Genomic DNA, 25416 nt, shown 5'->3' on the forward strand with positions numbered 1-25416 from the left:
GCTAAAATCATACAATCATAGAGTTGGAAGAGACCACAAGGGCCACCCAGTCCAATTCCCTGTCGTGAAGGAATATACAACTAAAGCACCAACAGATGAATATCCAATCTCTGTTTTAAAGCCTCAGCCTTGGTTTAAAAAACTTCCAGAAAAAAAAAACTCTACCACACTCCAAGGCAGCATCACAGTCCACTGTCGAACAGCTCTTATTGTCAGGAATTTTTTTCTAATGTTTAGCTGGAATCTCTTTTCCTGTAGTTTGAATGTGTTATGTCTTAGTCTCTGGGGCAGTGGAAAACAAAGTTGCTCCCGCCTTAATATATCCCTTCAAATATTGTATACCAATACATACATGTGCTTTCAGCATGAAGAAACTCCAACAATATATATGGACAGGGAGAAAAGCAATCCAGGAACTTGATGTGAATTTAACTGTATGGTGAAGTTTGGAGCACAAACACTGGTTGCTTTTCACACCAGAGTTCTTTTTTGTACCATGTGATGAAATTCATAACATTGAAAAGAGAACTTCATAAATAGCATATGAATGTACAGATTTTAACTCAACTTTTGAAAAATCTGGATAGTGAAATATAACCATGGTCAATAATTATTTTTCATCCTTAACAGAGAGAATGAATAAACCTGTTGGCTGAATTATTTTTCCTTAGCAATCTGCAACTGAGTATTTAATTTAATACTTGTAAGCAAGAGTACCTGAGTCAGAAAACCCAAATGCAATGATTGCCTACTTCCATATGACCCTTTTTGTCACATCGGAGCATCCTCAGTGATCAATCTCTTGGCTACTTATTATAAGGGCTCAGGTGGAGTGTTAATGAGGAATTCCAAAGAATTAAGATTAGCAAAGAGAAGAGGGCAAGTAGCATAATCCTTCCCGCCACCCAGAGGAAAGCCCTTTCACCTTATTTGAGAAAAATTAGAAAGAAAGTTTATCTTACCGATAACTCCAATGGTTACTGTCCCCTGCGAACCCCACCTAGCAAGTCGACATCATGACATGTCAGGTCAGGGCAGCCTCAACCACGCTTCCCTGATAGTCAGGTAATAAAAGGAAGGAGTTAAAACAGAAGTTACACGTGCACTTTTCTGGATAACATCAGAAAATGTAGTGCAATACATTCTGAACTGTCATTCAGAGCTTCTGGTAACCTCTTTGCAAGATGTTAAAATATTCCTCCAAAAAAAAAAATATTGTCAGCCACAGCATTTTTATCAGTTACAAACCAATACCCAGATACTAATCAGATATGAGAAGCATTAACGGACCATTTCTAATTAGGTTTTTTCCATCCAAGCAGTTGCAAAAAATAAAGATGCATGTTGGTGAGCCGGTCTGTATCTGGAAGAATTAGGTATCAAATTTGCTATGCACAGCTAGTGAATACTAGTCCTAAGTTAACAGAAGCTCCCATTTTCAGAGAAATGGGAAAATATAATCCAGAATCTTTGCTTTATAACACCCTTAGAACTTGAGGTTTAAACAGTTCATTTCCATGGCACAAAATCTAGTATCCAATCAAATACTTACTCTTACAAATAGCACAAATTTAAACCAAAGAGCTAAGTGTAGGTTTTGAAAAATCTGGCTCAGATGTTAGAAATTGCAAGAACCCAAATCATGCTTGGCCAGGCAAAAACAAAAAGCCCCAATGATGTTCCAAGATTTGCTTGCATAAGGACTCCAATTATCAACCCTGAGAACTCCCTTGTACTCTTTATCAAAATATGGTCATAATTTTCTTTACTCTGCTTATAATAGCCTTATTACAAGCATGTTTTAATGTTCCAAATGCAAATGAGTTCAAATAATAGTGTACAAATGTAGACAAGGTGAAAATATAATCAGGCTTTGATAAATGAGGCAGTCATTCATATAGCTGATTATTAAGCTTAAGACCTTCAAAACCTTTTGAATTTTAGTAGAATTTCTGAAGAAAAATGCTTTAAAAATGCTAAGCTGCTCAGGATTGAAATCTTCGTCTAGAAAAAAAGAAGGAATGGTATAGCTAAAACAACTGCTGCATCTCTATAAATTTAAACTTTTCACAAATAAGAATAGAGCTGCTTAATGTATAAACTAGTTTGTGTCGAAATGACGGATCTGCATAATTAGGAATTTGTAGAAATCTTTTGACAGAGGTTTCTTGAGTACCAAAACTCTGGCATCAGTTTGTTTGAAAATTACCTTCATATCAATAGAGACACTGAAGCAACTGCTATAAATGAGTGATCAAATATTGAAACCCATTTCATGATTCCTCCCACACCTTGAAGAAAAAAAGCTTGATTCTTTTGATAGGGGTTTTCTACCCCAGAATTGCTTTGATGACCAAAGGGCAACATACAGATGAACAAAATGTATCTGACACTGCAACTTTGATATTTAGTTATTGTTTAAGTGCTACTAAATACTAGCAAAGGTGCCTAGAAAAAATTCCTAATTAGATTGTGCATTATATTCAACTAAAAATATGTATCATTGAAATAACCGTTGCATTAAAATATTAAATTTGTTTCTACATTTGGGGGGGTGGTTATATTTGAGATCAACTAGATTTTAGATGTACAAACTGGCATTCCAGGATTTTTTGGAATCAAATGATTTCTCTTTCCACGTGAGTATCTGTGAGTTAAGCCTCCAAATTCTTTCGTAAACTATTAGATATTAGCAACAATACTGCCTTTTATGGAAGTCCTTGTTTATGACCCATAGTACTTATTTAAGCACCTCTTCCTCTCAGGCAAATAATTTAAAGTAAACTCATATTTATAATACAATGCATGAGTTTGGAATTGATGGCACAAAAACTGGTAAACCTACTTTTATATCATTAATTATTAGAAAGCTAGGCACTGCCCAAATTTTATTAGATGTATTTAATGAGACAAATGTTGCAGTATTCATAATTAAAACACTATAAATATATGCCGAAATATAATTGAATATGATAGCGGTTAATTATTATTATTAGCATAAAGCATGTTTTTTTGCAAAGAAGCCACCCCGCCACACACAATTATATGATTGAACTAGTAATTGGAAAGCAGCTTTCCTCTTCAATTCTTAAGCCAGATACAAACCCATTAAGTGTCTGTCCTGACTTGCAACAAGCTAAAATGTGGAAGAGCAATGTTGACATAACAATGCAATTCATCACAACACAAAAAGGGGCTAAACAAGGCTTAGACAGCAGCTTGGTCTTTTGCGCCAAGATCCCCATGTTCTAATTAAATAGATACTGATAAATGTGGGGGTAGTTACTAATTACAAATGATCATCCTGGACAGCTTATTTGGAAATTTAAGAACTTTGGATTTCATTCCCCATAGCAAAATGTACTTCACTGCAATGCGCACAATGCAAAGGAAGCAAACAATGAAAAAGTAGCATGAATTGACAAACAAAAGATTAAAACTGGGCTCATTTAAAACAGTCTTCACGTATTGTGGGATGAGTGATATTACCAATCAATGGAAATTTGCCAGTAAGGTGCAAATCTAATATTTTAGTCAAGTTAGTAATCTTATTTGAAAGTTATTTCATAAAGGGATATTTACATCTCAGCTATACTTTATTTAAAAATACATTAATATTGAGCAGGATGGAATTGAGCAGGATGGAATTGTGTTGGCATAATTAGATGTTAACCAAATTAATAACAAAAACAGATTAAATTTGCATATCTCTTTGCCAAAAACTATTCACACCTAATAGAACTTGCACAAACTTTCAGATGTTCTTGAAGCTGTTAAAATAGCAACCAACTTAACATTAAGCAGAAGTAGACTAGAGTGCCAATTCATAAATTTTGTTTTGATTCTATGAGCAGGCCCCCTGACTCACATACCACCAATATTGGAAATTCCAATAAATTTTGCATCAATTTGATCACTCACATAGGCAGCTTTTTTAAAAAAAGGTTTCTTGCAAGAATTACCAATGAAATAATGTTTTAGGACACAATTGAATTTGAAATAGGTAATGTTTTGAATAGGATTTTGAGTTTTATTGAAATCTTACATGAACAAGAAGAAATTGGAAATACAATCACATCAAGGAACAAATTGCCACGGATTTGACGTTTAGGCCAAACAAATTTTGTAGGGCAGATTTTCAAAAAGGTGTGAAGTTATAACAATTTAAAAACACAGTTAACCTACTTCTAAGAATGCAAAACATACAGTCATGTTATTTTCAATACAAGAAAACTTAATTTTGTTTTAATTTCTTAAAACTACGGAGACAAAGTACTAGCTTTACTTTATGTACAGCATATGCCTATGTAGTCTATCCCAAATAAAAAAGGAAACTGTCCAAAAACAGAAGGTTTGCAAAATCATGATTTAACAGTGTTGCCCATCCTGCTAATAAACTGCTAAAATGAAGCCTAAAACGATAAAAAGCACTATATCCCCAAACTGTGTGTTTGGGAATTCTGCAAGCTCAGTAATGTCCAAGTGCATTTATGAGAAAAGGAAAAAAAAGACTTGAGTATATACACAATCGAGTGATTCTTCAGCCCAATACAAATGGCAGCCAATCACTACTGAAGGATGAAACATTAAGCCAATTTTTGGAAGGATGTAGAGCTCTAGCCAATTCTATCTTGCCAATATTCCCACTCCCTCTTTACGTGTTTTACTTCCACTGTTGCCCATAAGTATCCTGATAAAATTCCTGGTTGTCATTATTGTAACCATAGTTACCGGCATAGTCACCACCTTGCTGGAGCGGCTGCTGAGCGATTGGCTGGGAGCCCCAGTTCTGCTGGTTGTTGGTCTGGCGGCGCTTGGAGTCAGGTTGGTTGTAGCCGTCAGCCTTTCTCTTGCCTCCCACGTTGCCCCCACGGTTGCCCCTGGCGCCGCGAGCACCACGTCCTCTCTGTTGCTGGGCAGGGCCCCCTCTCCCACCCCGGGCTCCTCTTGGCGGTCCCATGGGTGCCCCCCTTTGGGAATAGCCAGCTCTACCTCTTGGCGGTGGTGCTCCCCGCCCCCTAGGTGGTGGAGGTGCGCCTCGCCCACCCCTTCCTCCTCCTCTTCCTCTTATAGCATAGCCATCGTCATAGCCATAGTAAGGGTCTTCATAGCCACCACGGTAGTCATGATAGTCATAGCCATAATAATCGTCATAATAATCTTCATAGCCATAGTAATCTGGGGGATAGCCATAGCCACCTCTTCCTCCACGACCTCGGCCTCTAATAGGAGGTGGCATGCGAGGTGGAGGATAGTAATAATAATCTTCATACCTAGTGAAAAAGAATAAAAAAGAGTAGCATTCATCTTGCGTGTTGGGTTTATTTTAAAACTCCAGTTCACGCAGAGTTTGGCAGATTTTGGTTACACTGTTATTAGCATGAACTGTTGTCTATGAGACACATAAACTATCAACAAACTTTTAACACTCACGCAGTACTTCTGGAGGCTTGTCTGGCAGCCTGGCGTTCTTTCCTTTTCTTATCTGGAGGCTTAGCCAACACTATTTCAATTTCTTCCCCCTCTATCTCTTTTCCATTCATTTCATTCATGGCCTGTTTGGAAAAAAAAGATGCTTAAATCTGATTGGTAACAGATACAAGGTTCACCCAGGATTTCTGAGTTTTTATTTTCTCATAGCTGCAGTGAAATCTTTCAGTTTTAGTAAATGGAAATCTTTCAATTTTAGTAAATGGACAAAAGTTTAGTAAGCGGACTGCTCAGGATTTTCACAAATGCATTCATATCCATCTTGTAGGTTTGCAATTTTGTTTTAAACAAAACAGAGGGTTAAAAAATTCCAAACAATACTACTTGGCATTTATGGAGTGCTCCTGAGCACTCCAACAGTTTCACATACACTAGATAGTATTCTATATTTTCCCACTATGCCCTATGTCATCCATGAAGTACTCACCGAGGGACAGATAGGGAGGAGACTCAAGAAAGGTCTGAGATGCAGTGTTGCAATGAGACAAAATCACTGAAATTGAAATAGCTTACGCAGATACTCCTCTAAAGCTATTTACAGCTGGGCATTTAGAGTGGTAACATTTATTATTTATTTACCATATTTATATCCTGCCTTTCTCTACCCCGAGGGGGGCTCAAGGCGGCTGGTAACAGCAACCATAGGGAGAATATCCCTCTCTGGTATTAGATACATGCCTCCCCCCTTCTTCCTGGTCGTGCAGGGACCCCATTCTGACATTGGCAAAAAAACTATTTTAGCTGGGAGATTCTGGAAGTTGTGGACAAAAAAGTATCCTTTCAAACTGTAGCAAACAGATGTTAGCACTGTTATCCCAGTTACTACAGAAGAGTAAGAGCATCTCTTATCTGAAGTGCTTGGGATCAGAAGTGTTTGGGGTCTTGGATGTTTTTGGAATTTGGAATACTTGTATCTGCAAATGCATACATAATGGGATATCTTGGAGGTTAGACCCAAGTCTAAACAGAAAATTCATTTATGTTTCATATACATCTTATACACATAACCAGAAGGAAATATTATATAAAATATTTTAATAATGCTATGCATGTATATAATATTACTGAGTCAGTTTGTGTACACTGACTCAGTAGAAAAAAACTCACTATCTTAGCCACCTATGTGCACAATTTCCAATTCTAGTACTTTAGAATAAACCTTCATGGAATGTACAATTTCTCATTTCGTATCTCATGCAAGAAAACTGCCTTCTGAAAATACTAGCTTAACTTCTGTAAGAGTTAGGCCACGTATCTTACAATTAATAAAAACACTGGATACCTACCTTGACTGCTGCCCCCCTATCTTCAAAATGAACAAAAGCATAGTCTTTTAATTTCTTCACTCTTTCTAGCTTTCCAAATTCTGAAAATGATTTCTCCAGTATTTCTTCTGTCACTGTGGTGGCCAAGTTTCTCACAAACAAAACCTTTACCTGTTAACAAAATTGGAACTGTAACATCAACTTCAAACACAGTAGATTCAACTGGCTTGTTACAGACCATGTTAAGCATAGTTACCACTAGCTAAGAGAACACAAAACAGTATCCTAAAGAAAAATACATTGCTTTCTGCATCACAAGATACTTTCTAGATTCATTTGCCCTCAGAAATGAAGTTGGAAATCAATGGGATAGATCATTAATTGGAAGTTTCAATGTGGCCCCTATAGAGTGTATTAGATCAATTTCACCTCTTAAGATGCCATTGAAGACGTGATAACATCTTTTAAAAAATAGTACAAGGTGAGAGAAAGCAGTATCCAGCTTCTCAACCTATCAGAAGAGCATACATGCACAACTAACATAAGGATCTCCTCTCCTTCTTCCTGGTCGTGGAGGGACCCCATTCTGACATTGGCAGAAACAATTGTGCAACAAGGTAATCTACTTCTTTCTTCCTAGTCATCTAAGTGTGTACGCTGATATCAGAACAGGGCGATCCCCAACGGTACGAACAATGACCCAGGATTCGGCATTGATCCACGGCTATTCTGGGACACATTTACAGCAGGCTAAACTGCCCGATGTACATGAGAACTTACTCTACTCTTGATAAGAGGTGGAATATTAAGTGAATCTTGTGTATACAAACTAATAAAACAGTCAACCTTGAAACTGATATAAATAACTTTGTGTTCGATGCACAAAATACATAATGGATCCTTTAGAGCTATGGCAGTTCACGATGATTTAGAAAGTAATTCTCTAATTCGTATTTTGTGTTCTTGCTGCAAATAAGATTCCAAGAGGTGACATAATTCCCAAATAAGGGAATGCCACTTCTAGTCTAGAAATCTCGGGGGGGGGGGGGGGGGAGATAATTTAGTGCCTGCATGGCCAAGTTTTAATTCAGACATTGATCTATGCTTTATTACCTTCGCCATGACTTCTGGATCTGGTTCCTCTACTGGGTCAGCCCACTCCACAGTAACAACATTTCCCCAGACTTTTACTTTTCCGCTCATTAGCCGACGGCGAGCTTGCGCTGCTGATTTATGATCCTCATATTCCAAGAAGCAGAATCCTCGATTCTTCTTCTTATCATCAGGTTGGTGATACAAGATTACATCAACTAATCCCTCTGTAAAAATTAAATGTAGAATCACAGAATCATCGAATAATAGAGTTGGAAGAGACCACATGGGCCATCTGGTCCAACCGCGCCATCCAGGAAAACCCCCAACAAATGGCCATCCAGTTTGTTTTAAAACTTCCAAGGAAAGAGCTTCCACCACATTCCAAGGCAGAGAATTCCACTGCTGAACAGCTCTTACAGTCAGGAAGTTCTTCCTAATGTCCCAGTGGACTCTCTGTTCCTATATTTTGAACCCATTGCTCTAAGTCGTAGTTTCTAGAGCAGCAGAAAACAAGCCTGATTCTCTTCTTTATGATACCCTTTGACATATTTATACTAAATGTAAACTAAATTTATACATATGTAAACTAAATTTGGAAATCTGATTGAAGTACAACAAGTACTTAAGTAAATAAGGTCTCCAGCAACAGATGCAGAACTGAAGTGCACACATCCTATTTGATAGCATTATGAAGCGGAACTGGCATTCTGTGGACACTGTCCCATCTACTTTTGGAATAGTATAGAGATTTCTAACAGAGATGGCAAAAGTGATGTCTCCTTGTTAAGGACATACACAAGAAGCTGAACCAAGACAGAAGAATCATAGCAACAGTACTAGCTTATCAAATCTGAGGAACTCTAAATGAGGAAATATTTTTCAAGAAGCTGATGGAACTCCCAACAACCACAACAAAGTTATTCACAACTTGGCTCCTTTTCTCTAATCCTTACCTGTGACTTTGCTGAACTCTTCTAATATGTTTTCCTTGGTCTTGTTTTTTGGAATAGATCCAACAAAAAGCCTATTGTTTGCCACAGAAATGCACACACCAAGGTGTTTACCAGGGCGAATTTCATAGTTGTCACACTGAAAAAAATATGAATTAAACTTTCAGAATAAAGACTGAATTCATTAAAATATGGACAAAGAAAACTTCAACAGCCACCATTCAAAAGAGATAGAAATTTGTATCTTCCAATGTTTTTTAATCCCAATTAAGCAAGATTTAAAGTTTCCGACAGAGTATCAATTCCACTTTCAAGCAGCTTAGACATTGATTTCTGTATATGTACTTTGCTGAACCAGAAACTGTTCCTTAGCAATCCAAAAAGCAAAGTTGATGGCCACCACATGCCTTTTCCCCAACAGAGGAGCATATTGTTTCTGATATCTAGGTATCGTTCCTAATGTTTGCCATATATTTGTCTATTCAAAAAACATCAAGTTAATACAATGCACTGTTAAAATATTTCTAAGGATATCTTCAAAAAGACTGATTGTTCAAAAACTCATATTTGGTCTAAAAAAACCATTCCCATGCAGTCTTACATTTAAGCACTTTCTTCATAGCCAAAGGCAACAAATAAAGTGCATGGAATTCCATGCAGGCAAGAAAGCGAGTTTATAAAGGCTTCAACACAGAAACTAACTTGACTGCATTACAGGGTGTCCCCTCCTCCACACCTAGCATTGAGAAGCAATAGGTTGCTCAGCTGATATAGTTATCAGAATAGTCAAATCAAATATTCTATGATGCCGTGTCTCAAAGGAAGATTCAGACAAATTCATTTTGCCATTTTCTTTATTAATACATAGCGAATGGTATAGTTACATTGTGAATTCCAAAGGAGCTATATTTCAAAGCAAACAAAAGTCAAGTTAGCCGAGTATGCATTCGCGTTTGGAAGTAAACTTGCAAAACACTACTCATACTTTTAGCAGGATAGCAAGAAATGCAGAGCAGAGTATGTTAGATGTGGATTTTCAGCACTCAATTTTGCATGTTTCTGTCATTTAAAAATGCAATAAATAATATTCAAATCCCCACTCAGCCGTGGAAGGCTATCATGTGATCTTGAGCAAATCACTCTCCACCTTAGAGAAAGGCAAAGACAAAACTCTTAACACATCTTGCCAAGAAAATTATGTGATAGATTTGCCTTTGGATCACCATAAACTGGAAATGTTTTCCCCCCACATCTCCAAAAATATCATGTATCATTTCTCACTCTTTCTGACCACAGCCAACAAATTATAAATTCCAACCATATCTTAAAAACAACCACTCTGTCCTAAAATGCTCTAAGCATTATGACACTCACCAATTTCACAGCTTCTTGTGCTGCTTCTTTACCACAGAAAGTGATGAAAGCATAGCCTCTGTTTTGTCCAGAAAGGGGATCCATCATGAGCCGAAGATCCCAAATTGGGCCTGCTTTTTCAAAGAGTGGCACCAATTCATCTTCATACAAATCTCGAGGAATTTTGCCAACAAATACCTGAAAGACAAGGAAATTTACAGCATTTTATTTTCAGAATATAAAATTATTCATGAAGAGTGTTATTCAGTCTATTGACTTATTTCTGCAGAAGGTTTTCAGGCAGTGTTTGCATTATGCAGAGTTCTGAATGTAGTAACTACACCTAAACCCAACACTGTGACTTTGGAGTATTCATTTTAAAGCTTCTAATATTCAAAGTGATGTATTTATAGTACTATTATGATAATGGTTTTTAACTTTGAATCTGTTTTGATTATTTTTAACTGGGAATTTTTTAAATCCCGTTTATATTTAATCCTGTTTTAATGTTTGTATATTTGCATATTTTAAATGGTTATTATGATGCTTTTATGTTAAGCTGCTTTGAGTCCCCTTCAGAGGAGATAAAGCAGGATATAAATATAATAGTCTTCAGTTGACCCACCATATCCAGTAATTCTGTATCCATGGCTCAGACATATTTGGAAATAAACCCAAAAGGCACCCACAACTGTAAGTATACCCTGTTGTACGCTCCCACCAATTCACGGGTACTCAAGCCCTCTCCAGCACTTGCTTGTGTTATATGCCTTTTTATATCACTATACCATTGAACATAATGGAATTCAAGGATCCAGAATTTTTGGTATTCATGAGAGATCCCACCAAATACCATGGGCCCACTGCATTGATTTATATCAACGAGGCAGATAACAATATGCTATTCAATACACATCGTTTTAAAAAAGAGTGTTATCTATTTTATCAGGGGAAAATTATTTCAGGAACATTTGCAGCATCACATGCACAACAAAGTTACCTTGACACTTCAAAAGATCATTAAGGCTCAATAATCCATGATATAAAAACACTACATTATTGTTTACACAATAATGCCAATTCTAGCTATAAATAAATAAGACACTCAATTTAAGTGAATAAAATCAATTAGTTTACTAAGCAGTCTGTCTAGAATAAAACAATTTTAGGTAAAAGAATGCTGATGCATTTAAAGAGTATACACAAACCTCTGTGCCAATGCCAGGCTGGGAACCCGAGTAGACAGTATCTGGAGGAGGGCCACCATACTTCCGTTGCCCTGTAGTCACATCCAAAGTATAACTAGTTCTCTCTAGCAAAGCCTAAAGGAGGGTGGTAATAAAAGTAGAAATTTTATTTTATGTTGATGACACTTACGAATACTTTATTTAGCAAAACTAAACAACATACTGTGTGTGCGTGTGTGTGCTCACTCATGTATTCACTCTCAAATTGCCTGTGGGAAACCAATAACGAAGCTTATACGATATTAATTATTTAGATCACCGTTTTCTATTTAGGACTTATCAAGAAGCATTCAGTGCCAGCCATATATAATAACATTTCCTTTTCCAGCCTGTTAGTATGTCAAATGTTAGGTCTTTTTAAGTGACTCACAAGCCACCATATATGGTTGACTTGTATTACTTCGTGGACCAGAGGATATTTATCTCTGTTCTAGGATTATCCATAGTCCAGATAACACACTTGTAAGAGAACTGGTAAGAAACCATAATAAAAAGATCTGGGGGGGGGGGGGGTCAGAGAAGGTCTCTATGGTCTCTTTCAACTTTATGATTCTATGAAAGAAATGACACATACTAATTATTCTCACGATATTATGAAATAACTCTATAGTATGTATATAGAAATAGAGTACACAACTTGAATTACATCTCAGATGCAAAATTATCTCTGCAACAAACATATCACACAGGTTTCTTTTGCCACTGCATTTTAACCTTAATTATTCAATGAGAATGATTCACCTATTAAATTGGTTACAGGCCCTCCACTCCAGTGTTCAACTTTTTAAAATAGTCACTTCTGAACAAAGTAGGTTCTGTAGGTTTGTTCTGAAGTTGAATTTGTATGTAAGAGGTATATTTTTAAGTGTAACACCAGCTACACCCACAGCCACATACACATATATATCTCCTAGCTTTCGATAGCATAGGTAGGGGTTAAACCCTTATAGGCGTTTTTTTGTTGTTGTTTTTTTGTTGTTGTTTTTTGCTATCTTTGCCCCTGTTCTGAAGATTTCACCTTACTTTCTGCCCTTGTGATACTTGGATTTTGAAAAATTCATGGAAACAAGAATTAGTGATAAAGTCTGAGAGAAGACACCTTTTGCCCATGATAACTCTTACAGGAGTGAATTTCACTTCCTAGGGGTGGATTTTCCTCACTTCTTGTTGTTTCACTCCCATTCATAACTGAGTCCTTTGCAAGTCAGATACTGGTAACTCAGGGACTGCCTATACTCATTTTTCATAACAAAAATGTGAATTCCAGCTGCTTTTCATTTCTCGCATCTCTTTTTTTGGGAGTCCTTGTAGCTCCCACAGCCATCACTGAACATGTTCATTTCAGCCTTAGATAAATAATACAACTGTAAACAGAGCCTCTTGAGTAAAAATATTCAGTAATATGTTTATATTCTCCCTTTTAACTCAGGATATGCATATATTACCTTAATTTTTGCTTCATCTGGCCCCTTTGTCGACTCTTGTACTTTGCTTCCTTGTTTCTCTCTCTGTCTGTAAGTCTTCATAACTCCACATAAAAATGCGCTTTTGTTCTGCAGAAACAATTTAATAGGTGCATATAGAATGTAACTTAAATATCACTGAACTTTACATAATATTCAATAAAGCAGTTGCCCAGAAAATGCCAGTGTCCTTAAGGACACCACTTGATATATTTTCTTTAAAACCAAAGAGAACTCCATTAATTTAATAGAACAGGTTAACATAAGACACTAACACACAAATCTTACTAGCATGCAGGCAGCCCCAACATTTAAATTTAGTGTTTGACAGGTGAATAGTTATAAGCCATATTGTGCAAGAATTTCATTGTAGGTGTGAAAAAGTATTTCTACCTAAAGACAATTTCTAAAGACATTTGTTATGGTCAAGTTAGAGGTAATACTACATTCGTGAACCTATATGTTCACACTATGGGAGCTCTTACCTTACCTGTACATGCGACAGGTCACTTTCCTTAAATTGCTGTAATACAGAGAGGGCTCCTTCTTCATTAAATTCTCTAAGAGCATCTATTGCTCTCTCATCAAGATCAACATAAGCTACCAATCCTAAAAATTAAAAATAAACAAAGGTTACAGATTCCCATTGGAGAATGTAAGAGAACCATTGGTATAAAACCACTATTGTACTTGACTAAAACTGAAATAATCTGAGGTATACAAATTTTTCAGGCTACTATGGACAAGAAATGTCTGTCCAAAATTGCAAAAACATTAGGAATTGTTTGGTAGCACAAAGCAACACTACATACCAGGGGTTGAAATAATGAGCTCTGGCTCACATTCCAAATTATCTGCGTTCAGAGCTTCAAGATTCTTTTTCTCTCAAAGCAGCACTGTAAACTACATGTAAGGAGGAGTTCTGTATAATCTAACCACAGTATGTTGGAGTAGCTACTGAAGAATTTACGAAGTCCCACCCTCCTACTAAGCAAAAAAAGAAGTACATGTGACAAATTCTCTCCATGTCTACATTACACATTTTTGCAATAAAATAATACTTTGCCACAACCTTTCAGCCAGTGGCATTATTTCGAGCCCTGTTATGTACTTCAAGTACATCAATATTATGCTTATAGGTACAGTCTGACATAGGTTAGGACCAGTTCTGAAGTGCATATATTTAAAGAGACACAGGCACTTCATAGTCCATGATTAAAAGTTAGTAGCAGGTACAAAAAAATCATAAGCACTGCTGGTTTCAGCAATATTATATGGTAAGATGTTGACATACTTAATCTGACTTCCAATAAACATTCACAGCATGATTCTTAAATATTTTAAAGGCCACTGGAAGTATCTTTGCTCTCAAATCTATAAGGCAGCAGTGTATGAAAACTGCATTTCAGAATTGATCCTGCATACTGGAGGGCACCTGTATCATTTGTACAGGAAAAACTCTCAGCAAATTGAAATCATGAAGTTCCACCCCAGCTACAAAATGAAAAGTAGCCAACAACCCTAAAAGACTCCAGTGGGGTAAGAATTTACACATAGAAGATATAATTCTACAAATAAATTTTGATTACTAGGCAACAGGTTTTTTTTTTTAGTATTAATGCACTTTGATGATATTTACATAAATATCAGACTTCTCATGACACAACCTGAGTGAAAACCATTCTAAAAGTCTGTACATTCCTTGAAACACCTACACTTAAGCCACTAGGTGCACATCTTCGTAGTTCAATACTAGAAAAGTGCCTCACCAAGAAAATTAAAGCTACCTGGCAGACTCTCACTGGAAATGTCTTTCAAGACAGATCTGCCACATGAGCCAAAATATGCATATACAGAAAACAGATAGTCTTCTTTAAAACAGCCTTAAACTTGCAGAACATTTGTAATTATTTAGGAAAAAACCTACATCTTGCCACTGAAGCATGTGAACTAAGGGCAGGCATGAAGCATTCTATTTACATGTCTAAATATATTCACAACACGCATGCTAAAGAGGAAGAGGAAGCTTCTATTACACACTAAAATAAGATTTTTTTCTAAAAATTGCACTCTCTCTCTCTCTTTAGAATACACAAGAAACCACTTGCTCCACGCAATTACTGTTGAACAAACAGGTCAGTGTTATAACTGTAATGTCTTGAGTTTCCCACTAGGAACTAGACAAACATAGAATTCATATACTAGCAAAAAATTCAAATGTAGCCTCAAGTAAGCCAAGCAAGCTATTTCTTCCAATAAGTCACCTATTAAATGTTTAAGATAGTAATCATAAATCGTTGATAGAAAAGCAGAAGCAAATAATTATAGAGAAAATTGTAATTCAATAGATTGGAATGTCTATTTTCATTTCTGAGTCTATGAAACAGTATCCTGAAGATCTAAGATACTGTCAACATATGTTAAACCCAATTGACCTCAAAGTGAAAGCAGCAGTACATTCAAAGCTACACAGTGCAAAATACAGCAATTTTAAAACTTTAAGACCTAAAAATTTGAAAATTGTTTGCCTTCACTTTTATAACCAATCAGAAACAAGAAATGCATATTATACCTGTCTGAAATATTTCATCAAGTCTCTCTGCCACCTTCTGTGGGAGGCCTGCCTCTATCAGTGTCTTGTAGTGTTCTGTGTGAGTTACACTGGAAGTATCCATTGGTTCTTCCTCTTCTTTTAACTGTACCGCATTACCATTCACCTGATTAGCCATTTTATTATGCTGCTGGAAAAAATTCAGGAGCTATATTACATAAAGCCAGAAACAACTAATTTGTAGGACAATGCATTTTTCTAAACTAATTTGTAAACATGCTGCAAGTGACTTGCATTGAAACTACATTTAAATCGCAGCTCACCTAAATGAAATAAAAAGTACAGTCCTAAATACTGTGGAATATGTACATGGATTAATGCACGATTTTAAGCACATCATGTACACTGAATCTATTTTTTAGGTCCTTGGTTAATTTCTGTGATTAACATAATGTTGGGAAGTTACGCTGGAATGCACAAAACAGCTACTGTAATACACTGGTCTCAAAGAGATTTGAGATCAATATTTTCAATACAGAAGCCTGAAGAGCAGCTAAATATACAAATGTCAATACTTGCTTTCCACCCTTCCCATAGTTTTCTGGCTTACTTCCATGTCTTCCCTCAAACCCAACATTTCATTACATAAGAGAAACAAGCCATGCTGCTTAAACACACTGGATGCCAGAACACTTTTAAAGAAGGAACATGCCACATTATTTTTTTTTTACAAGGGGAATAGTCAATAAACAAATTGCACATCATTTTCAAGCAAGAGAAACTTGTATTAAACTCTGCATATCACAGTACAGCATATTATTCCAGGAAGTTTAGCTAAACTGGAGCATCTTCAATCTTCAATTTTCCATTACAATGAGGAAAAACTTGTAGTAAAAGTCAATGAGACAACTGCAAAAGTATAATTTTTTAAAAGTCACCACTAACGTCTCAAATATTTCCTGTTGACTTTGCTGACCTGTGTAAAACAATCTATTTGACCAGACACCAAATGATATTTTATTCGGTCACTATAACAAAAGTGATCTACACCACTACTTTAGAGAAAGAACTATTAGAAGAGGCAAAGCCAAATGATAAAAAATGGAATGAAAGCTTTTAAAGATTTCTAAATGCTGATAACTAAAAGTAATATTTCATATACGGTAGTAACCACAACTTGCAAATAACCATCAATCAGCAGAATTCAACTTACTAATGTAAAAAACAATAAAATACTACAATGTCCCACTCCTGAAAATTTGCCAGCTTAACAAAATGTTATTTCAACAACAAAGTTTTGTTTGATGGGCTGTGACTACAGCTTGCACAAAGTAAACAGTCAAACACTATTCATTCTGGTAATGGATACCACTAAATTTTAGGCCAATAAGAAAAAATTAAAATATTCTGCTACCATCTTATTTCTGTAATTCACACTTCGCATTTTAAATAAAACCAATTATTTTCAAACTGTTTGGGATCAGTTTTGTGGCAATCTGATTTCTAATTTATTGCCAATGTTGCATGATACCATTGTATTCATATGAAGAAAATACATAAAATTCAGTGTACCACATGGAATTAAGGCCACTTGTTTCTTATGGTAGTTAATGCAAGGAGGGAAATTGCGTAGCCTTCCAGATACTGTTGAACCGCAGATGTTTGTGCTATGTTTGTGTTTTTTGTTTTACAGTAGTTGAGGAGCCCAGTTTCATTATAGCTTAGACACATAAACGCCCAAAAATATAATCTGACTAAAATATAGTGAGCTAAACAAGAATTTTCTGTCATTAATATGTGGATATTACCATATTTTATTTTTCTATAAAAATGACATATTTTTTCTGAAAATATAAAGCGATGGCAAATTTCCAAATAAGCTCACTCCATACAGAAGGTGGAGACGCACCTGTACCAAGCTAACCAACTTTCATTCTGAAACCACCACTGCTAATCAGAATCTGCTCCAAATAACAACCAGCTTCACCTCCATGTTTATTTCATGGGAGATCCAAAGTCTGAGAATCAATAATATCAGTGCCAGTGTCTGAAATTCAGGCAAGAAGAAAGTTTCTGTGTATGTTTTTCCCCTCACTCTGGGTCAATGAAAGTATCTTTAAAACACAGTGCAAAGTCAGGGATTATACCATGTCTTGCTTCCCACTCAATTTTCATGATCAGTTTCTTGAGATGATACCACATTTTACAACACGGGCGAACAACTGTGATATCTCTGGCCTGCAATGGCCATAAGCCTTAAACAGTATGGCCAATTGCAAGAAACTACATTAGCTATATTCCAACAACATCTGAGACATATGCTCCATTTCTATCTTATAGATTCTTAGTGCTTGTAAAGCAAAGTGTAATCAATGTAAAAAGTGAGGCACAGACAAAAAATATGAAGGGCCAGAGGAGGAGAAATACAACGTTTCAGGTGATAAGGGTGAATTTATTTTCACCTTATTTTTTCCAAAGACAGGGTTGGGGGTGACGGGACTGATGTAATTCTTTTCTCTTTCAGAAACAATGAAATGCTTTTTAATGGGACAATAGCATACAGGCAATCTGTATATGAGACAACTGCCAGCATTAAGTAACAGTAACCTTGTGCATACTGCAGAAACATACAATCATCAAATTCAAGATATACTTCTGCACTTAGGAGCTGTTGCCACTTCATGTAAACTCAAGTTTCCTGAAAATCATGATGACAAAAATGAAGGTAAAATTTAGAAGTTAATCTTTCAGAAACTCATACTGATTAGCAACAAAAGCATATGCTTCCTGTTTAAGCATAACTAATTTTGCTCACAGATAACATGTGCACATAGTATAACAATACAGAAGTAAACTGAAAAGTTCAATATTTTCAATGAAAAGTTACACTTTAATCCAAGTACACTATTATCCTGACTGTTAAGATTGCAACTAAATGAAACTATTAATGTTCTAATGGTACTTTACAAAAGGTCCAGATTTTTTTTTACTTTTCAGATGACAAAACTGAACAACACATGCTTATGTAGCACAGGGTACAGACATTTACAGCTCTCTGCATTGCTTATAAAATCAAGCTTTTTAATATTTTACCATTGTATTTAATATATGAAACAGTAGAATTTTATATGCAAACTTATGAATAAATTTCTAAGAAATACAGTAAGTTTTATTTTGGTTTGATCTCAAAATATCTGGAAATGTTATACACACAGATACAATGTAGGTCAGAGCAGAAGTGTGATTGGCTATCAATACTCCACAGAACCAGTATTTCTTCCTTTTCCTGGTTTTTATTTTATTTTTCTTATTTCTAGAGTGTTTTTTGCGCATTCAAATTAATATGCTATGATCTGCTACCATCCTAGTCATCATTTGCTACAAAGATATTATGCTTTTTCTTTGTAATCTCACAGTGAAATGTTTGAACAATCCACTCCACTGTTTTGAGACAGTTTCTAGACAGGCAAGCCAAAGAGGCATTCTAAGTATGGGAAAACTACTTTGAGGTGCGGGAGCATCTGTAAATAGGTGTGCTGCTTGGCTATGGCTGGACTGGGAACCATAATTCCCCCAGTACCAATATGGTGGACTGGTTGGAATCAGAGGACAATATCTTCCCCTTACACACACTGATTACAGAAGGTAACAGTTTAGCTGACTAAGTCAGTGCTTGATAAAGCAGCTCATCAATCTACTGATTTGAGTTACACTCGCTTCACATGCCACGATTTATCCCATTCCGGACAGCAAAAAACATGTGAAAGGAAAGAGTTGGCCTTAGGAGTCACTCCTACCCAAAGTCATGCCAATAACTCTCTCAACTAGCCTGGAAAGGGGGGCGAGGGGGGCTCTATGGGCCAGCGGTAACCCTTTGTGATCCAGATATGCCATCCTTGTCCCCACTTCATTTTGTTTCATGCACTTGAACCACTTAGCTCCCCCTCCTTTTTCTTTTTTTTCTTTTTTTTTGCCTTGCACTAATGAGACACAGCTCAAATTCTATTATCATGAACAGGATTCAACATCTCTTGTAAAAATTGCTACTGTACCTACAGTCCTTGGAAATAATGTAAAACTTTACAGTTATTTGTATAGGTGCTGCTGGGTCTCTCTCCCAAGTTATCACATACAGATGTCTGACTACACCAGTGTTGGTAACATTAAAGGTTAAACCTAAACAAGTTCAATAAGAAAAAGCCCCAAAGTTTTCAGTAAATCTTACTCACAGTTATACTTATCTGGGATAACTGGCTTGTCACTCTCACTAACTACTCATTGCTTTCTGATAATTAACTGTGTCTATAGGAATAAGATTATGACCAAAAACATGCAAAGCAACATGAAACTAATTCTATTTTAAAAATTCTATTTCAAAACCTAGCAAGATGGTAGTTTAAAAACCTACAATTACATCAATGTTAAAATCAGTAAATAGTAAAAGCTCAAGGGCAACTAAGACTGCCATAGTCCTATAAAACATCCAAACCAGAAAATGTGTGTGCCCTAATGTATCACTGAAAACAGGCATGAATGGGTTCAACTGTAGAAAGCTATTCTACGAGTTTTACACACACACAAACTAAGAAGCTGTTTTTAGAAATCAGGACATCACTACAGAGTTCTGATTTAATCTAAAGTGCAAGAAGAAAGTAAACTTTGAAAATGTCCATGATGTAGAAAATAACTTAGGTAGCCTATAAAACAAGAGCTTATAAAGATCACATTAATTTATTTACTTTCTGTATTTTTATCCTGCTCTATCTCAACCCCGAAGGGGACTCAGAGCCACTTCCAAATTGGCAAAAATTCAATGCCACATTAACATCAATTGCAACACTAATGTTGACAGGTAAAGAGACAATTCACAAGTCATTATCTTCTTCAGCTATATTCAGCAAAAGACAAGAGAGATCCTCTCACCTCTGCAGGAGTCTACTGTATACTATGCAGCTGTGGACAAATCTACATAGGGATCACCGAACGCAGCAGCATTGCTCTGACACACGAATCAAGGAACATGAAAGGCACTGGCAGACCAATTCAACCAGAGAAATCAGCCATAGAAGAGCACTTGATGAACCAACCTGGACACAGCATATTATTGGAGAACACAGAAATGCTGGACCACTCTAACATCCACCTTGTCAGATCACACAGAGCAGCCACTGAAATCCACAAGAAGCACGTGGACAATTTCAACAGAAAGGAGGAAACCATGAAAATGAACAAAATCTGACAACCAGTATTAAACAAAAACTCTAAAAGCAGGACAGTAAATAAAAACGACACTCTGAGAACAGAGGAATTCCAGACATGAAACAATCAGGGCCAGCTAACACCTCCCAACAAAGGCAGACAGGAATCGGCCAGGCCTTGAAGATGCAAGGCTTTTCAATACTAATCAAGGTGATTAATTGCAACATTCACACTTGCCTCCAACAGACAAGAGTTCTTTCTTCCTCCCTGGACCTTCCAGAGATATATAAACCTCCCTTGCCTAGTTTCCAATATATGTCACAACCTCTAAGGATGCCTGCCATAGATGTGGGCAAAACGTCAGGAGATAATGCTTCTGGAACATGGCCATACAGTCCGGAAAACTCACTGCAACCCAGTGATTCCGGCCATAAAAGCCTTATGTTTTTAAATGTTTTAATGTTGTTAATTGTTTTTATAATTCCATTTTAAATATTTATTTTATTGTACTCTGATTTTAATGGCACCAAATATCTGCCGATGTGGAAAGCCGCCTTGAGTCCCCTCCGGGGTTGAGAAAGTTGGGGTAGAAGTACCCTAAATAACAACAATAACAACAACAACTTTATTTTCTATCCCGCCACCATCTCCCTGAAGGGGCTCGGGGCGGCTTACAAGCGGGACCAAGCTCAGCAACCAAGAGTTTACAGGCTAAAAACAACATTTAAAAACATAACCATATAACAATCTGCTTAAAGGATTAAAAACAGCAGAATATAAAAACAACGTTAAAATAAATCAAAGCAAACCTCAACAACCAGAGCCAAGAATAAGATGGGCAAGATCAGAAATTAGTGAGGGTAGGGCATGGGTCTGTGCCTTCGACAAGACATAAAGTCAGCTGTTACTTAAAATTGGGGGTGAAGAGCTGCTAAACTATAGCCCGCTCAAAACCTTGTCTGGTTTTCAAAGAACAATAGAGGGGGGAAAGCTCCTTTTAAAGCAAACGAACAAAATACAGAAATTCAAACTAAACTATGAGGCCCGCCGACCCGCAATCGTGACGATCCTACGCGTGTTTATTTGAAATAGAGACCCCTTGAAACCGGGGCAAGAAGAGGGCGACAGCCATGCAAATGGCACAAAAGAAAGGCCTCTCCGACAGGGAAACAACCCTGAAAGAGACCTGGAACCAACATTCCACGCCCGGGAAAGGTGAAGGCATGAAAAGGGGCCTAGCTCGCCCTTCCCGTCGCCTCCAGCGCGTGGGGCCTTCGCCACAAAAGGCGCCTCAGGAGCGAGGCGGGGGCTGCTAGGCCCCACGCTCTCGCCCCGCCTCCTTCCCCGCCCCGACATCGCCTCCCCTCCCTTCCCAGGCGGAGAGGACACCGGGCCTTTCCCACGGTTCCTCAGCCGGGCGCTCTCGGCGAGACCTACCGGGACGGAACCGGCGCGGAGTGGCTGGAGCAGCGGCTGCAAATGGCGCGCGCTCCTCCTCTTCCCTCCCCTCATGGACGACGAGCTCGACCCCCGGCGACGCGAGGGGTTTCCCGGAACTGTTTCCAGGGACAGAGAGCCCGCGACCAATCCGAGGGCGGCGTTTCGGAAAGGCGGGCTGGAAACCCTATCGGCGCGAGGAGGCGGCGCTCGATAGCCAATCGGAGCGCGAGGAGGCCTGACCAATCCGTATTCACGAAAGGCTGTGGCGCGCCGGCAGGGTCGATGGATGGACACAGCAGAGGCAGGCGGGATTCCATAGCAGTGAGCCATAGCAGTTCAAGTGGTGTCAAACTGCATTAATTCTACAGTATAGATAAGGAGGCCCGATGGCGAAGTGTGTTAAAGCACTGAGCTGCTGAACTTGCAGACCGAAAGGTCCCAGATTCAAAGCCCAGGAGCGGCGTGAACGGCCGCTGTTAGCTCCAGCTTCTGCCAACCTAGCAGTTCGAAAACATGCTAATGTGAGTAGATCAATAGCTACTGCTCCGGCGGGAAGGTAACGGCGCTCCATGCAGTCATGGACCACATGACCTTGGAGGTGTCTACGGACAACGCCGGCTCTTCGGCTTAGCAATGGAGATGAGCACCAACCCCCAGAGTCAGAAATGACTGGACTTAACGTCAGGGGAAACCTTTACCTATAGATAAGGCATGGGCCAACTTGGGCCCTCCGGGTGTTTTGGACTTTAACTTCCACCATTCCTAACGGCCTCAGGCCCTTTCCTTTTCAAAATGACCATAACAGATTAGGGAGCTGGACCAAAACTAACAACATGAATTTCAACAAGGACAAATGTAAGATACTACAGTAAGGTAAAGGTTTCCCCAGACGTGACTGACTCTGGGGGTTGCGCTCATCTCCATTTCTAAGCCAAAGAGCCGGCGTTGTCCATAGACCCTTCCAAGGTCATATGGCTGGCATGACTGCATGGAGCACCGTTACCTTTCCACCAGAGCGGTACCTATTGATCTACTCACATTTGCATGTTTTTGAACTGCTAGGTTGGCAGAAGCTGGAGCTAACGGCGGGCACTATGACTTCCCTAGATTGAGATACTATACTCCTTTTGATGCAGCCCGAAATCCCATTAGCTTTTAAGCTGCTGCATAACACTGTTGGTTCATGTGCAACTTGTTATCTAGAAAGACTTTTAAGATCTTTCTCACACGGACTGTTGTTGAGCCAGGCATCACGCATCCCGTATCTTTGTATTTAATTTCTTCTGCCTAACTGTAATTAGGGCATGTGGACAATTTCAACAGAAAGGAGGAAACCATGAAAATGAACAAAATCTGGCTACCAGTATTAAAAAACTCAAAAATCAGAACAGTAAATAAAAAGCAACACTCTGAAAACAGAGGCATTCCAGACATGAATCAACCAGGGGCAGCTAATGACTCTGAACAAAGGATGCCCCCACGCAGGAAGAAGCCAGGAGATGAAGCTATTCAATGCTAATTTAGGTGATTAACTACAACATTCACACTGGCCTCCCAACTGACAAGAATTCTCCCACCCTGGACTTTCCAGAGATATATATAAACCTTCCTTGCTTAGTTTCTCCATACCTCACAACCTCTGAGGATGCCTGCCATAGATGTGGGCTAAACGTCAGGAGAGAATACTTCTGGAACATGGCCATACAGCCCGGAAAACATACAACAACCAAGAATGGGAGGTTTTCCTAGAGCATCGCCTTCCCACTTGAAAATAAGTTTCCAGCCAATTTCATGCAAATAGTGGAAGGACATGACAGACCATCTGCAAATAGGCCCAACCCTAGTGCACCTAAAATGTATTATAATTGCCCCAAGAATGTTATAGCTAAGAACCAAACCCAATTACTGGATGCTCCAGTATCTGCCTCGAATTTTCTGCTGTTTTCCGTAAATATGGAGAGGACGTGCTAAAGAGCTACTTCTACACACTTTTGTTATTGCAGTCTTGCCAAGCCACATTCCTCCTCTTTTAACTGCTCTGGACAAATAGAGGACAGGGTGGAGGGCATAGTTCAGGACTGTGAAGGAACTCTGTTGGCTGAGAAAAACAGTTTGCTTCTCATGCTTTCCTATTAATATCCAAGTTTCTACCACCATTTAGCTCCAGTTGCCAATCATCCCTTCTTCCATTTGCTCCAACAATATCTACAAATCCATCAAGAGGATCCACTGGACGGAACTGACACTGGCATATCTCCAGAAATTTCAGGACACAGTAGCTGCCCACCAAATTCATATATTTTTTCTGACGTTGCATGAAACAAAAGATTATTTAAATATTTGGTGTATGTAAAAAGCCAGTGGTTAGAGCACTGGACAATTACTCTGGAGGACTAGGGTTAAAATCCCCACTTGGCTATGGAAATCCACTGCAGGTTTCACTTTCTCAATCTTATGAGATAAAGGCAAACTCTCTAAACAAATTATGCCAAGAAAACCATGTGCCTTGGGTTGTGAAAAGTCAGAAGCAACTTGAATCCATATTACAGATATATTCTAACTATCTTGGATCTAATTCTGTCAGCTCTGGTAAGGTATTTGCTCTTATCACCTGCACACATATTTCAAGACACTTTCTCCCTTACATGAAGTACATCAGAATTGCTAAGTTGTTCCCGTGCTGCACTGTTCTCTTGATAAACATTTGGTACTCGGTCTAAATCACGTTTACAGAGATGAGACACTTCGGCATCAAATAGAAAATACCTGGGACAAGATGAGGCAGGCAGTCTAGAAAAGATTAAATAAACCTGATATTTGAACATTCCTGGGTACAGTGTGGATTGGATTAAAATGGAGAAACTGAGAATTATCTTTAATTGCAGAATTGGATGTTAGAGAACAGTTGTTCCCAACCTTTGTTTTGAACTTCAGCTCCTACAATTCCTAACAGTGGGCAAGATGGAAGGGATTTTTGGGAATTGAAATCCAAAACAATTGGAGGATCAAAGGTTGGGAACTACTGTTCTAAAAAGCGAGACACATTACAGACTTAATGTACACAGTATCTGTAAACTCAGAGACAATGTATTTTTTATAGGTAGTCATTTCCAATTGCTACCTTGTTTCCCCGAAAATAAGACATCCCCAGAAAATAAGACCTAGTAGAGGTTTTGCCGAATTGCTAAATATAAGGCCTCTCCCGAAAGTAAGACCTAGCAAAGTTTTTGTTTGGAAGCATGCCTGCCAAACAGAACACCAGAGCATGCAGGATCGGTAAATGTACGTACTATAGATTGTTGTATATGGAAATAATGACAGTAACAAGAAATTCTTGATAAGATTCAGTTTGTTTGGTTATGC

General features: G+C 38.0%; 1 protein-coding gene across 3 annotated transcripts; it reads right to left on the bottom strand.

Annotated features, from left to right (window-relative positions):
- Positions 1-4007: 4007 nt before the first annotated feature.
- hnrnpr (heterogeneous nuclear ribonucleoprotein R) lies at positions 4008-22185 on the bottom strand. Of its 3 annotated transcripts, none has more exons than XM_016998234.2 (11): positions 22051-22185; positions 15436-15601; positions 13354-13472; positions 12846-12953; positions 11362-11475; positions 10175-10351; positions 8804-8939; positions 7869-8074; positions 6777-6926; positions 5434-5555; positions 4008-5273 (listed from the first exon to the last, which is right to left on the bottom strand). In XM_016998234.2, the coding sequence occupies exons 1-11, from the start codon at positions 22123-22125 to the stop codon at positions 4664-4666; spliced, it is 1983 nt and encodes a 660-aa protein (XP_016853723.1). In that variant the 5' UTR covers positions 22126-22185; the 3' UTR covers positions 4008-4663. The 3 variants fall into 3 exon arrangements, with proteins under 3 accessions (XP_016853723.1, XP_003228911.2, XP_008120940.1); XM_003228863.4 differs by having other exon boundaries at positions 15436-15604; positions 22051-22175; XM_008122733.3 differs by lacking the exon at positions 15436-15601 and having other exon boundaries at positions 22051-22178.
- Between the last annotated feature and the right edge of the window lie 3231 nt (positions 22186-25416).

The sequence above is a fragment of the Anolis carolinensis genome, unplaced genomic scaffold (assembly GCF_035594765.1).
Source record: "Anolis carolinensis isolate JA03-04 unplaced genomic scaffold, rAnoCar3.1.pri scaffold_10, whole genome shotgun sequence".
Taxonomy (NCBI): domain Eukaryota; kingdom Metazoa; phylum Chordata; class Lepidosauria; order Squamata; family Dactyloidae; genus Anolis; species Anolis carolinensis.

Excerpts from the sequence above, each read along its gene's own strand:
- hnrnpr (XM_003228863.4), bottom strand. The coding sequence starts at position 22,125 with ATGAGGGGAGGGAAGAGGAGGAGCGCGCGCCATTTGCAGCCGCTGCTC. Across the intron at positions 8,075-8,803 it reads AGAGTTCAGCAAAGTCACAG|AGGGATTAGTTGATGTAATC; the intron begins GTAAGGATTAGA and ends TAATTTTTACAG. Across the intron at positions 5,556-6,776 it reads ATAGGGGGGCAGCAGTCAAG|GCCATGAATGAAATGAATGG; the intron begins GTAGGTATCCAG and ends TTTTCCAAACAG.